General features: G+C 41.9%; 1 protein-coding gene across 1 annotated transcript in view; it reads left to right on the top strand.

Moving 5' to 3' along the window:
- LOC126248703 (26S proteasome non-ATPase regulatory subunit 5-like) overlaps positions 1-13,405 on the top strand; it is a 178,637-nt gene extending 165,232 nt beyond the window's left edge. The window contains exon 8 of the mRNA XM_049949989.1: positions 12,626-13,405. Coding sequence (XP_049805946.1) covers positions 12,626-12,837 — 212 coding nt within the window. The 3' untranslated portion in view covers positions 12,838-13,405. The remainder of the gene's footprint in view (positions 1-12,625) is intronic.
- The last annotated feature ends 722 nt before the right edge of the window (positions 13,406-14,127 follow it).

The raw sequence follows: 14,127 nt of genomic DNA, 5'->3' as shown, positions 1-14,127 counted from the left end.
GCTTCAGAGCACCAAGCGTACAAGATTTCCACATGGGGATTACTGTACAAAATGATGATTACGTACTACTCGTTTATTTTCTAAGAAACGTAACACATTGTAATGTAAATGTAGCTGAGCAATTGTAATCTGTCATTCTCTTTTGGAATGTTACCATTTGATTTGCATACTGTAAGCAGATATGGGAAAAATTTTGTTCTTTAGTTAGATGATTTGGCCACTTATAAAACTGGATTTTATTGGTAGAAAGAAATCAAACATATATAACATTTCTTGTCTAAAATGAAGGATTGCTGACACTGACTTCAGTATCTGCCATATAGGCTGGGATAAAAGACAGGCCCCACATTGTTTTCATCTGTCTGTCTGGTGCCTGCTGTGTACTCCTCGTGTTCAGTTATTATATGTAGCTTTCCGTGGAGAGTTTGAAGGGTGTGAATCTCTCTCTCATTGCCGCCATATTAACAATTAATTTTTTTTTTGACAGTATATTGTGTACACCCAACCAGCAAATCATATTTCAGTCATGTCGTGTTATTTACCAACTGTACTGAAACTTATGCACAGTCTTTTATGTGGGCATGACATAGTGTTTACTTAAATGATTGCCACTTCAAAACTGTGGACAGAAGTGAAGTTGACCACCCAGTGGTTCCAGACACCATATGACATACCACAAAATGTAAGCGTAGGCTTCCGCGGCCGTTGTCTTCTTCAATAAAATTCTTCAGGGTATCAGACCGCATCGTCATAATTTAAAATGCACCAACGTTTCGGCCAGCGTTGCAGCTAGCCTTCATCAGGGCCTTACGTAAGGCCCTGATGAAGGCTAGCTGCAACGCTGGCCGAAACGTTGGCGCATTTTAAATTATGACGATGCGGTCTGATACCCTGAAGAATTTTATTGAAGAATACCACAAAATGGTCAACTTCAATTATTGCTGCCATCTGGATCCCTCGTACATCACCAGTTTCTCTGGATACTTGGATGGGAATTGTGCTTACAACACATCCGTTGATCCTGCATGCCTCTTGACCTCAGTTTTCACTAGCCCATGTCCCACACTCGCACGCCCACATCAATGCAGTGTTCTATCTGTTGTTGTCTCCTCCTCCTCCTCCCCCCCCCTTCCTCCACCCACACCCCTTTGCAAGCTACATGCAACTCCCCTGTACCAGGGCAGGCTCACTGATACCACATTTCTGTCCCACTTGCGTGCTGCTCTTCCTCCTAGCTTTCAGCCTCTCCTCCATTCCCCTTCTCTTCTGGAATCTGCCAAAGCAAAGACTCATATGTCAGTTTTTCCCCCTTCTTGGCCTGTGTGGTTGCAAAGTAATCATCCTTGAGATTGAGAGTATATCATTGTGATGTGAACTCATTCAAAGAGTATACATCTTCAAATACCTACCTTGTGATGATTTGATAAATCCATACGAACTTTTCAGTTTTTTGTTTCTCATTTTTGCAGTTTTTATCATCAAGAAAAAAATAGGAAACTTCTATGTAGTAGTGTAACTGAGAATACATCAGGCTCCCCTATACCCCACTCGGAGATGAGAAGTTCTGCATGTAGCAGAAAACCCTAAACAGCATTCTTCTCAGCATATCTTGTGCATCTCTGGACCTGTCAAACTGTCCACATAGTTTCATAATGTCTGTATTAGTATATACAATACTGCCATCCATTGATTTATCATCAGAATAAAGGGAAAACAGTTTTGCCAGAGTATTTACTGCTATATCTAGCCCTGGAGCTCCTAGTTTGTCTTCTTTTCTAAATGATTGGTTTTGTTTGTCATTTAGTCTGCTCATCCTTTTTCGAGTTACCTGCCTCTGTGGCAGGGATCACTAACACACACTTGTGTGGTGGCACTAGACTCGGGGGTAAGCCAGTCTGAATCCCCATCTAGGGGAGGAAAGGTAGTGGCGTGAAGTTCCTGATCACCATACTTCGCACCAATGTCCTGGTTTAAATACAAAACCTCTCTGCAGTGTCTCATGAAGTGAAGGGGGACACTGTTGATGCTGATCCGTCCATTAGTTGGGGATGTTAAGCTTGGCGGCCTCTTTGGTACTATTCAAGAGGAGTAGGCTGTGTGCTGGCACTGGGTTTCATTCTCTCTTTTCTCTCATCATCATCATACAACACAAACATTGCACTGCATTACCCCTCCCCCCCCCCCCCCCCCCCACACACACACAGTTTTACAAATATTGTGCTGAAGCATTTGGTAAATAAATAAACAAAAATCCGTATTCGAGTAACAATTATTTAGCAGATGCATTCAAAGTTCCATTAACTGAATAGCCAATCCCCTCAGAATGTGTATCATGTTCACTTGTTTCAACAGTGTCATCTCGATCTATTCTAGTTTTCCTTATAAATGGAATATCAGTTCATAGTGGTCTTATCCTGATGTTGTTCTTGGCTGTGAGAAAGGGTAATCCTTATGTGCATACAGTGAAAACGTACAAAACAAATAACTGATCATATCAGTGTTAAAGGCAAGTTTACTTAAAGGTTGAAATAGGTAGAAGACAGAAACAGTTATCACACAGATGTGGTCACGCCATAGAGGTGGGGGGGGGGGGGGGGGGGGGGGGCGAACTGGAGTTCACATTGACCCAATGGAAGCAGTTAACCCTTAAATTATCAAAAATATTCATTGCAGCATATACTCCCGTAAAGAGTTGTAAAATGCAGGAAACTAGTCATTAGAGATGATACACAAGTTGTGCCCGTGACAGTGATCATTAGTAAGTTGATTTCCTTGTGTAATATGCCACTTTTTTTTTAAGACATAAAAATTGTATATGGTTACTGTTTTCAACTTGAAAATACACTCCTGGAAATTGAAATAAGAACACCGTGAATTCATTGTCCCGGGAAGGGGAAACTTTATTGACACATTCCTGGGGTCAGATACGTCACATGATCACACTGACAGAACCACAGGCACATAGACACAGGCAACAGAGTATGCACAATGTCGGCACTAGTACAGTGTATATCCACCTTTCGCAGCAATGCAGGCTGCTATTCTCCCATGGAGACGATCGTAGAGATGCTGGATGTAGTCCTGTGGAATGGCTTGCCATGCCATTTCCACCTGGCGCCTCAGTTGGACCAGCGTTCGTGCTGGACGTGCAGACCGCGTGAGACGACGCTTCATCCAGTCCCAAACATGCTCAATGGGGGACAGATCCGGAGATCTTGCTGGCCAGGGTAGTTGACTTACACCTTCTAGAGCACGTTGGGTGGCACGGGATACATGCGGACGTGCATTGTCCTGTTGAAACAGCAAGTTCCCTTGCTGGTCTAGGAATGGTAGAACGATGGGTTCGATGACGGTTTGGATGTACCGTGCACTATTCAGTGTCCCCTCGACGATCACCAGTGGTGTACGGCCAGTGTAGGAGATCGCTCCCCACACCATGATGCCGGGTGTTGGCCCTGTGTGCCTCGGTCGTATGCAGTCCTGATTGTGGCGCTCACCTGCACGGCGCCAAACACGCATACGACCATCATTGGCACCAAGGCAGAAGCGACTCTCATCGCTGAAGACGACACGTCTCCATTCGTCCCTCCATTCACGCCTGTCGCGACACCACTGGAGGCGGGCTGCACGATGTTGGGGCGTGAGCGGAAGACGGCCTAACGGTGTGCGGGACCGTAGCCCAGCTTCATGGAGACGGTTGCGAATGGTCCTCGCCGATACCCCAGGAGCAACAGTGTCCCTAATTTGCTGGGAAGTGGCGGTGCGTTCCCCTACGGCACTGCGTAGGATCCTACGGTCTTGGCGTGCATCCGTGCGTCGCTGCGGTCCGGTCCCAGGTCGACGGGCACGTGCACCTTCCGCCGACCACTGGCGACAACATCGATGTACTGTGGAGACCTCACGCCCCACGTGTTGAGCAATTCGGCGGTACGTCCACCCGGCCTCCCGCATGCCCACTATACGCCCTCGCTCAAAGTCCGTCAACTGCACATACGGTTCACGTCCACGCTGTCGCAGCATGCTACCAGTGTTAAAGACTGCGATGGAGCTCCGTATGCCACGGCGAACTGGCTGACACTGACGGCGGCGGTGCACAAATGCTGCGCAGCTAGCGCCATTCGACGGCCAACACCGCGGTTCCTGGTGTGTCCGCTGTGCCGTGCGTGTGATCATTTCTTGTACAGCCCTCTCGCAGTGTCCGGAGCAAGTATGGTGGGTCTGACACACCGGTGTCAATGTGTTCTTTTTTCCATTTCCAGGAGTGTATATGAGGACTGGTAGTGTTGACACACACACACACACACACACACACACACAAAGTTGAACATTGCAATAAGTTCCAGATGTTTATTTACATGCTGTTAAAATGTAACCACTGTACTGTTTCCTAATGGGCAAACCAATGCAAGAAATTCAGTGATATACACTCCTGGAAATGGAAAAAAGAACACATTGACATCGGTGTGTCAGACCCACCATACTTGCTCCAGACACTGCGAGAGGGCTGTACAAGCAATGATCACACGCACGGCACAGCGGACACACCAGGAACCGCGGTGTTGGCCGTCGAATGGCGCTAGCTGCGCAGCATTTGTGCACCACCGCCGTCAGTGTCAGCCAGTTTGCCGTGGCATATGGAGCTCCATCGCAGTCTTTAACACTGGTAGCATGCCGCGACAGCGTGGACGTGAACCGTATGTGCAGTTGACGGACTTTGAGCGAGGGCGTATAGTGGGCATGCGGGAGGCCGGGTGGACGTACCGCCGAATTGCTCAACACGTGGGGCGTGAGGTCTCCACAGTACATCGATGTTGTCGCCAGTGGTCGGCGGAAGGTGCACGTGCCCGTCGACCTGGGACCGGACCGCAGCGACGCACGGATGCACGCCAAGACCGTAGGATCCTACGCAGTGCCGTAGGGGACCGCACCGCCACTTCCCAGCAAATTAGGGACACTGTTGCTCCTGGGGTATCGGCGAGGACCATTCGCAACCGTCTCCATGAAGCTGGGCTACGGTCCCGCACACCGTTAGGCCGTCTTCCGCTCACGCCCCAACATCGTGCAGCCCGCCTCCAGTGGTGTCGCGACAGGCGTGAATGGAGGGACGAATGGAGACGTGTCGTCTTCAGCGATGAGAGTCGCTTCTGCCTTGGTGCCAATGATGGTCGTATGCGTGTTTGGCGCCGTGCAGGTGAGCGCCACAATCAGGACTGCATACGACCGAGGCACACAGGGCCAACACCCGGCATCATGGTGTGGGGAGCGATCTCCTACACTGGCCGTACACCACTGGTGATCGTCGAGGGGACACTGAATAGTGCACGGTACATCCAAACCGTCATCGAACCCATCGTTCTACCATTCCTAGACCGGCAAGGGAACTTGCTGTTTCAACAGGACAATGCACGTCCGCATGTATCCCGTGCCACCCAACGTGCTCTAGAAGTTGTAAGTCAACTACCCTGGCCAGCAAGATCTCCGGATCTGTCCCCCATTGAGCATGTTTGGGACTGGATGAAGCGTCGTCTCACGCGGTCTGCATGTCCAGCACGAACGCTGGTCCAACTGAGGCGCCAGGTGGAAATGGCATGGCAAGCCGTTCCACAGGACGACATCCAGCATCTCTACGATCGTCTCCATGGGAGAATAGCAGCCTGCATTGCTGCGAAAGGTGGATATACACTGTACTAGTGCCGACATTGTGCATGCTCTGTTGCTTGTGTCTATGTGCCTGTGGTTCTCTCAGTGTGATCATGTGATGTATCTGACCCCAGGAATGTGTCAATAAAGTTTCCTCTTCCTGGGACAATGAATTCACGGTGTTCTTATTTCAATTTCCAGGAGTGTATAAAGAAATGCCATCATTCTCACCCTTGTTGAATCCTAGATGTATTGCTTAAATAAAACTATAGATTTAATTCATGAAAGGAGAAAATATAAAAACACAGCAAATGAAGCAGGTAAAAGGTAATACAGAACTCTAAAAAATGAGAATGACAGAAAGTGCAAAATTGCAAGTTGTAAAAGGATACAATAGTATGGAAAAGATAGGTGTCACATGTAGGAAAATTAAAGAAAAGAGAAGCAGCTGTGTGAGTATAAAGAGCTCGGATGGCAATTTAGTAACAAGCAGATTCGGGAAGGTTGGAAGGTAGACGTAATATATAGAAGGCTTTAAATTATATGAAGAAAAAATTGTAAGAAAATATGATGGGAAGTCAAAAGGAAGGGAAGGAAAGTGGTATAATATGAGATTGGGAATACACTGCTGAAATTAGGAATATCCAGCTACATGCACTTGACAGAGCACTGAATGACCTAAGTCGAAAGTAGGCACCTGGAGTAGATGACATTCCCTCAGAACTATTGAGATCCTTGGGAAAACATGTCATGAATAAAACTATTCCATCTGGTATTCAAGATGAATTAGAAATACCCTCAGCTTTCAAGAAGATTGTAATAATTCCATTTCTAAAGAAGTCAGGTGCCAAAAGATGTTAATATTGCTAAACCATCATTTAATACATCACCGTTGCAAAATACTAACATGAGCTGTTTACAGAAGACTTGAAGAACAGATAGAAGCCAACATCAGGAATATTAGTTTGAGCTCTGGAGAAATGTAGGAACATGAGGAAATATTGACCCCAAGACTTATCTCAGAAGAGAGAAAAAATGAAAACCCATAATTACAAGCATTTTTAGATTTTGATGAATCTTTAGAAAATGTTGGCTGGATTACATTCTTCAAAATTCTACAGGTAGTACGGATAAAATACAGGGAGAAAAGGTTATCTACAACTTACACAGAAACTGGACTGCAATTTTAAGAAGCAGAGGACATAAGAGATAGGTAGTAGACAAAAGGAGTGTAGGACAGGGATGTAGTTGACCCAGCATAATAAAATCTTTAAAAACAAAGCATTCTAGTGGTTACGATGAAATATCAACGAAGTTAATTAAGGCATGTTCTTGTGAGTTTAGTACAATTCTGAGTTACTTATGTAACCAGTCAATTATAACTGGGACATTTCCTGACTGGCTAAAATATGCAGATGTTAAGCCTCTATTCAAGAAAGGGGATAAAGAGATACCATCAGACTACAGACCGATTTCACTTTTGCCAGCATTCTCAAAAATTTTAGAAAAAGTAATGTACAGGCAGCTTCTCAACCATCTGACCAAAAATAACATATTATCAAGAACACAGTTTGGATTTCTGAAGGGTTCTGATATCGAGAAGGCTATTTACACCTACAGTGAAAATGTACTTAATTCATTAAATAACAAGTTACAAGCAGCAGGTATTTTCTGTGATTTGTCAAAGGCATTCGATTGTGTGAACCACAACATCCTTTTAAATAAATTAGAATTCTATGGTGTCACGGGCAGTGCTGCAAAATGGTTCAAGTCATACCTTGCCAATAGGAAACAAAGGGTGTCAGTGCAAGGGACTAGTGAATTAAGTCATCAGTCATCATCAGAATGGGAAGAAATTACATGTGGTGTCCCACAAGGATCCATCTTAGGGCCATTGCTTTTTATTGTGTACATTAATGATCTCTCATCAGTTACACTGCCAGAAGCAGAGTTCATTTTGTTTGCAGATGACACAAGTATTGCAATAAATAGTATGTCAAGTGTAGTTCTAGAAAGATCTGCTAATGATATTTTCATGGATATTAATAAATGGTTTAAAGCCAACTCACTGACATTAAACTTCGAAAAGACTCACTATATGCAATTCAGAACCTGTAAGAGGTTTCCACCCAGCATATGCATAAAGTATGAAGAAGAGCAGATAGAAGAGGTTGACAGTCTTAAATTCCTCGGATTACAACTTGATAATAAATCCAGGTGGGAGGAGCACACCACAAAACTGCAGAAACGCCTTAACAAATCTGTATTTGCAATTCAAGTGTTAGCAGACATAGGCGACATAATAATGAAAAAGCTTGCATCCTTTGACTACTTTCATTCCATAATGTCATATGGTATAATAATTTGATGTAACTCTTCAAGTCAAACAAAAGTTTTCAGAGTCCAAAAGTGTGTAATACGTATTATTTGTGGATTAAATTCACGGACGTCCAGTAGAAACATCTTCAAAGAACTGGGTATACTAACTACTGCCTCTCAGTATATTTACTCCTTAATGAAATTTGTCCTAAATAATATCTCTCTTTTTCCAACAAACAGCTCAGTTCATACATACAATACCAGGAACAAAAATGATCTGCACAAGGACTTAAAAGCACTTACTTTAGTTCAAAAAGGGGTCCACTACTCAGGAACACTCATCTTCAATAATTTGCCAGCAAACATAAAAAATTTAGTTACAAATAAAGATCAGTTTAAAAGGAGCCTGAAAGACTTACTAGTGGCCAACTCCTTCTACTCCATTGACGAATTTTTTAATTGAAACAAATGATGTATTGTATATATATTCATACTATTCTACTCCATTGACGAATTTTTTAATAGAAACAAATGATGAATTATATATATATATTCATACTATTAGTATTGTTATTCCAGCTTTTTATTAAAAAAAAAAATTGACGTGTTCCACATCCACGAGGATCTCCTCAGCACGGATCTATGGAACGAAAAACAAATCTAATCTAATCTAGCAGATAAGGAGATAGAGAAATTTTTGGTTTGCCAATGGCAATATAATCAAGGTGGCACAGTGATTGATACCCTGGAGAATCCCTTAGGAGCCTCTCAATCTATAATGTACTGAAATAGTTGGACTCGTTTATGTAAATTCTGTTAACCAGTAATGTTCACATTAAACAAGTTTGTAACTTATAACTGTAACTTATAGACAGTTGATAATGCTCAAAAAATTTATGCTTAGGCTCAAGTATTAGCTAAAAACAGCAGCTGAATAGTATCAGTGGAAAGACAGTTGCTTTGAAAAAAGCCATTGCCCTTCCGCTAAGATATATAGCAATAAAGACTCGGGGAAGTAATTCTCACAGTTATCTGCAGGAGTATAGCACTAGTTGTAAATGGTTGTTAGTGTACATTTCTGAAGTTGCCTAAAGTAGCTGCCACTCACAATTAACATATAATTTGACACATTCTAAGCCCCTGCAGACTCATCTTCATGACAGAATTTGTAGAACATGCTGTGTGAATGAATAAATGATATACAATAACATCCATGAAAATTGCAGCACCCACCAAGAATAGTCTGAGTGAACCAAAACTTGGGGTGTGTACAGAAAAATGTACTAGTAATAAATAATTAACATTGTGAAAAGGTGGTAGACACGTAGGCCTAGCAGTGTCCTCTCTTTTGATTCTAGATAGGTCAGTATTATGTGCCAGGCCTAATCTCCAAAAAGCAATCACGCCAAGTGGAAACATGGAGGCAAATGCCAGTATCCTTGTTAACATCAGCAGGCATAATACAGCATGTAAGTTTGAGGGGCAGAGTGGTCAATCTCTGCAAAGTAGGTTTGTCATATGACAATACCCAAGGTCATACAGGGTATGTTGTTACTGTGACAACACGAACCAATGGATAGAAGAGGGTAAAATGCAGCAAAAATGGGTACTGGGTCATGTAATGTGACCAGAGCAACTGGTTCCTGTTGGCCAGTGTACAGAAGTGGTGTGATTTTACACATTTTCCTTTTTTGTAGAATGTTATCAGTCAGATTAGAGCTATAGTCATTACTGAAAATGGTAAATTTGATTGTCTTTAATTCAGTTTGAAAGGCAGATTTTGATAATGAAATTGATATGATACCGTGCACCATGTACAGGAAAGTGCACATTTTTGGATGCTGTCATCTTGCTGGGATTGTGGTATTGGTGATTGTGGTTTTTCTGTAAATACAGGAGAGAGAGATAATTTAGAGCCTTGTCATAAATTTGATAAGTGCAGTCTCATTATGTTGGTGTGGTAACCAATAATGATAATAATAATAATAATAATAATAATAATAATAATACATTAACAGTTTCATGTTTTACTAAAAGAATTCAATGCAAATCAAAAGTGCTAGTCTAATTAATTCACTGTCATTTGCCAAGTTATTTTAAAACTTATAGTTTCATGCTGTCAGATTTTTTAATACCAGCTTAGACACACAAATAACATCTGTTAACACTATAGGAAAGTTCTGAATATAACAGTTAACTACACATATGAATAGTTCAATATTTTTAGTTGGCCATTTATCCCTAGTCATTTCTGAATATGCTCATTACTTTGGGAAGGGGGGGGGGGTGATTACTACGCTGGTATAAGTGACTCTTACATATTGAGAGCATCTGAACAACAACTATTACATCATTATGAAGGTTCTAGTGAAAGAGGTACTCCATGTGCCATACTTCAGCATGGACATGCAAATTTATGTGGCAAGCAATGTACAAACCATCTTTGAAAAAACGTTGTTACCACTCTTTCCCTGTTCTGCATGTTTGACCACTGAACCACGTGATGCAGTTATAAGACATTTGCTTCATATTCATGATGAGAGCAGTTTAAATAGCTCTTCAACTATTCAGATTTAGGTTTTCCACAATTTCCCTACATCACTACAGGTGAATGCCAGGATGGTTTCTTTGGAAGGGCACAGGTGATTTCCTTCGTAAGTCCAAGCTTGCCATTCAAGTATAATGATTTCATCATTGATGGGATGTTACACCCTAATCTTCCTTCCTTCATTTTGCATGTTAGATGGACATGTTGCCCATCAACTGTGGGATATGGTTGATGGGCAACTTGGGTGTCACATTCCTCCTCCAATGCTTTGTCTTGTCATCTTGCATACAAACTATGTTATGGAAGTTTCACCAGTGAAATACTCTGGCCTACTTTGATTCCATGCAGAGATGCTTAAAAACTCTGAAAACTGATTGCAGGTGATGGGCTTCACACCATACTTAAACTGTCTGGTCACATTAATGGGACCATCTGTCAAAAGCCTGAATAATCCCCCTTTTGCAGTGCAGGCTATGCAAGATGTACAGGAAGAGTGTCAGTGAGGTTCTGGAACTTACTTACAGCGATGCGGTGCCATGCCAACTACAGTGTTTGGACAGCTGTTCTAGGTTTCTCAGTTGAGGATCCATGGCGTGAACAGCCAAACTCAGATGGTGCTACAGATTCTTGATTGGGCTTAAATCCAGAGAGTTTAATGGCCAGGGGAGTACAGTAATCACATCCTGGTCGTTTTAAAACCATGCTCATAAACTGTGAGTTATGTGACATGTTGCATTGTCCTGCTGGCAGATGCCATCATGGTGAGGAAAAACAATCTGCACATGGGAGTGGACAGGGTCTCCAAGGATAGATGCATACATGTGGTTATCCATTGTGCCTTCCACAATGGTGAGATCACCCAGAGAATGGCACAAACACATTTCCCAAACCATAACATTCTGACTATAGTTGCAGGGTGTTTACTTTCAGATGTTTATGCCATACACACTAACAGGCATGAGTCTGATGAAGCATAAAACACAATTCATCTGAAAAGGCCACCTGTTGCCACTCAGTAGATGTCCATTTGCGGTATGGGAAATCAGATTCTGGCCGTCACCAATCATTAACTGCAGTCAACATTTATGCGTGAACCAGGTACCTGTTGCAGAGGCCCATATGCAGCAACATTCACTGCATGGTCATTAAGGAGACACTTTTGGTAGCCCCTTGGTTCATCTGTACAGTCTGTGGTATAGTGGCAAGCATTGCTGCCTCCGGATCACGGGGTTCTGGGTTCGATTCCAGGCTGGTTTGGGAATTTTCTCTGCCCGGGGACTGGGTGTTTGTGATGTCCGCATCATTTCATCATTATCATCATCATCATCATCATTCATGTCTGACTAGATTGGATTGGGTAAAAAAATTTGACTGTGTAAAAATTTGGACTTTGTATGGATGCTGATGACTGCGCAGTTGAGCACCCCACAAACCAAACATCATCATCATCATCATCATCATCATCATCCTCTGCACATTTCTCTATAGCCATCACTCACCTGTGTCGTCTGTGGTCCATAGTATACCACAATTGCCGCAGCATCTGTTTTGGATAACACCATTTTTCCTTGCACGGTACACACACACACACACACACACACACACACACACACACACACACACACACACTGTTCACAAATTTTGCCTTTTGGAAATGCTTCCACCCTTAGCCCTAAAGCCAATGATCATGCCCTTTCGGCACATTACAACAATGACTAAACTCGTTTCCCACGCCTCTGACACCCTCCGTATACCAGCTACTACTAGTGCCGCCACTTGCTGTCTGCAAGTGGTTATTGCACATCGAACATAGGCAGAGGCCACATTAATATGACTGGTTTATGTACTTCTCTGCCAGAGAGCATATTCTGTAAAACTAAACATTTGTGTATTGTAATGTTATATAATCATAGCTAAAAAGTTCATTTTGATTGCCTTTATCCTTCTTGCCATCTTGGTGTTGATATATCACAAATTTTGGTTTATTTTAAGTGTGAAAAGAGTGTGTGTGTGTGTGTGTGTGTGTGTGTGTGTGAGAGAGAGAGAGAGAGAGAGAGAGAGAGAGAGAGAGAGAGAGATTATTGTGCATGTATCTAACCAAAAAAAATATACTTTCAGGGCTGATGGAGTTCCTGTTAGACAGAAAGAGGGCCAGTAGTAAGGAAAGTAGAGAAATAAAGTATGAAATTATAAGGTCTCTACTTCATTCACATATAGCTGAGTCTGTATTCAGCCCAAACATATTGTCTCAAATGAGAGAGTATGTAAATCGTGGACCATTCTATATTGAAGCTAGTACAGAAGTTGCTGTTGAAGAGAAGGCAAATTAACTGCAGTACATGGTACCCAGGAGAACTGAAGACTGAGTAGCTGTTGGTATTAAAATATCACAATGTTATGTTGTTGTTTCTGTATGTTTCAGTATTTTGTGGACCTTGTGAGTCACAACCAAAGTAATGTTCAGTATAGCAGCATTTTATAAAATTTGTTTATTTAATTCACCCATTAACATATTGACATGTTTTTAGACATTTTGCTCCAAAAGCAGTGTTTTTTATTTATGAAAAATGTCCTTAATGAGTGACATTACATACAGATACATAAGGATAGCTTTTAAAACTCAAAACTCTGTCAAAATAACAAAATCTAGACTACTCAGGACTTTATGTTAGAGGTATATTTCTGCCAAAAAATATTAAGTTATTGCTGCTTGTTCTTCATGTAGTACTCAGTCTTAAAAGATATTGGATATGTTTTCTTTTTAAATGATTTGTGTGTTGGCTTTATTTTTAGTCATGAAATCTGAGACATTTGTAATGGCTGTGGAAATCTAATTTCTATGATATTTACTGTTTTGAACGTTTCAGCTAAAAAGAAAGAGGAGTTGTTTTGTTAATACTAGATTCTTGTTTCATGAAACTGTTAACTGTTACATATATCTACCAATAAATGTTTTTATTTTGAATTAACCTTAACTTGTTTGTTACATGATGGCCTGAAAATAATGCAGTTCTTCTCAGAAATACCAGTGAGGAAGAAAACTGCAACCAGACACATTATATTTTAGTGAATAATTCATTTTTCCTCTCTTAACTTAAAGATAAGCAAATACAATGGCGTACAATTTTTAAACGTACAGGAAACCTCCTGTGGATCATGTTACAGTCAGTCGCACAACATAAACATCCCCAAGCACTCTAAAATGGTATATATTGCATGGGAATGCTCATTAGAAAGGAAGGAATACCATGATATTAAAGATAGCCACAAAATTAAACTGATAGCTCTGTGGTAACCAGTAAACTCTATAAAAGCATTGCAAACAAATATAGCAACAAAAATACAAACAATGGGAACTCCATATAGGAATATCAACAACGTAGGAAAAGACAAATTCCTATTTACCGTAAAGAAGACACGTCAGGCTGCAAACAGGCATAATTAAAAGACACTCGGGTGAAGCTTTCGGCCACAGCCTTTGTCAGTAAAAAACACACACACACACACACACACACACACACACACACACACACACGCGCACGCCTATTGAAGACGCTCCAACAATAATTGCAGTTAAAAATGCTGCTGGCCACGATGACGACGCCCATCATTTTGACATC

Source organism: Schistocerca nitens, chromosome 3 (genome assembly GCF_023898315.1).
Source record: "Schistocerca nitens isolate TAMUIC-IGC-003100 chromosome 3, iqSchNite1.1, whole genome shotgun sequence".
NCBI lineage: Eukaryota > Metazoa > Arthropoda > Insecta > Orthoptera > Acrididae > Schistocerca > Schistocerca nitens.
This window is presented reverse-complemented; position numbering and strand designations above follow the sequence as displayed.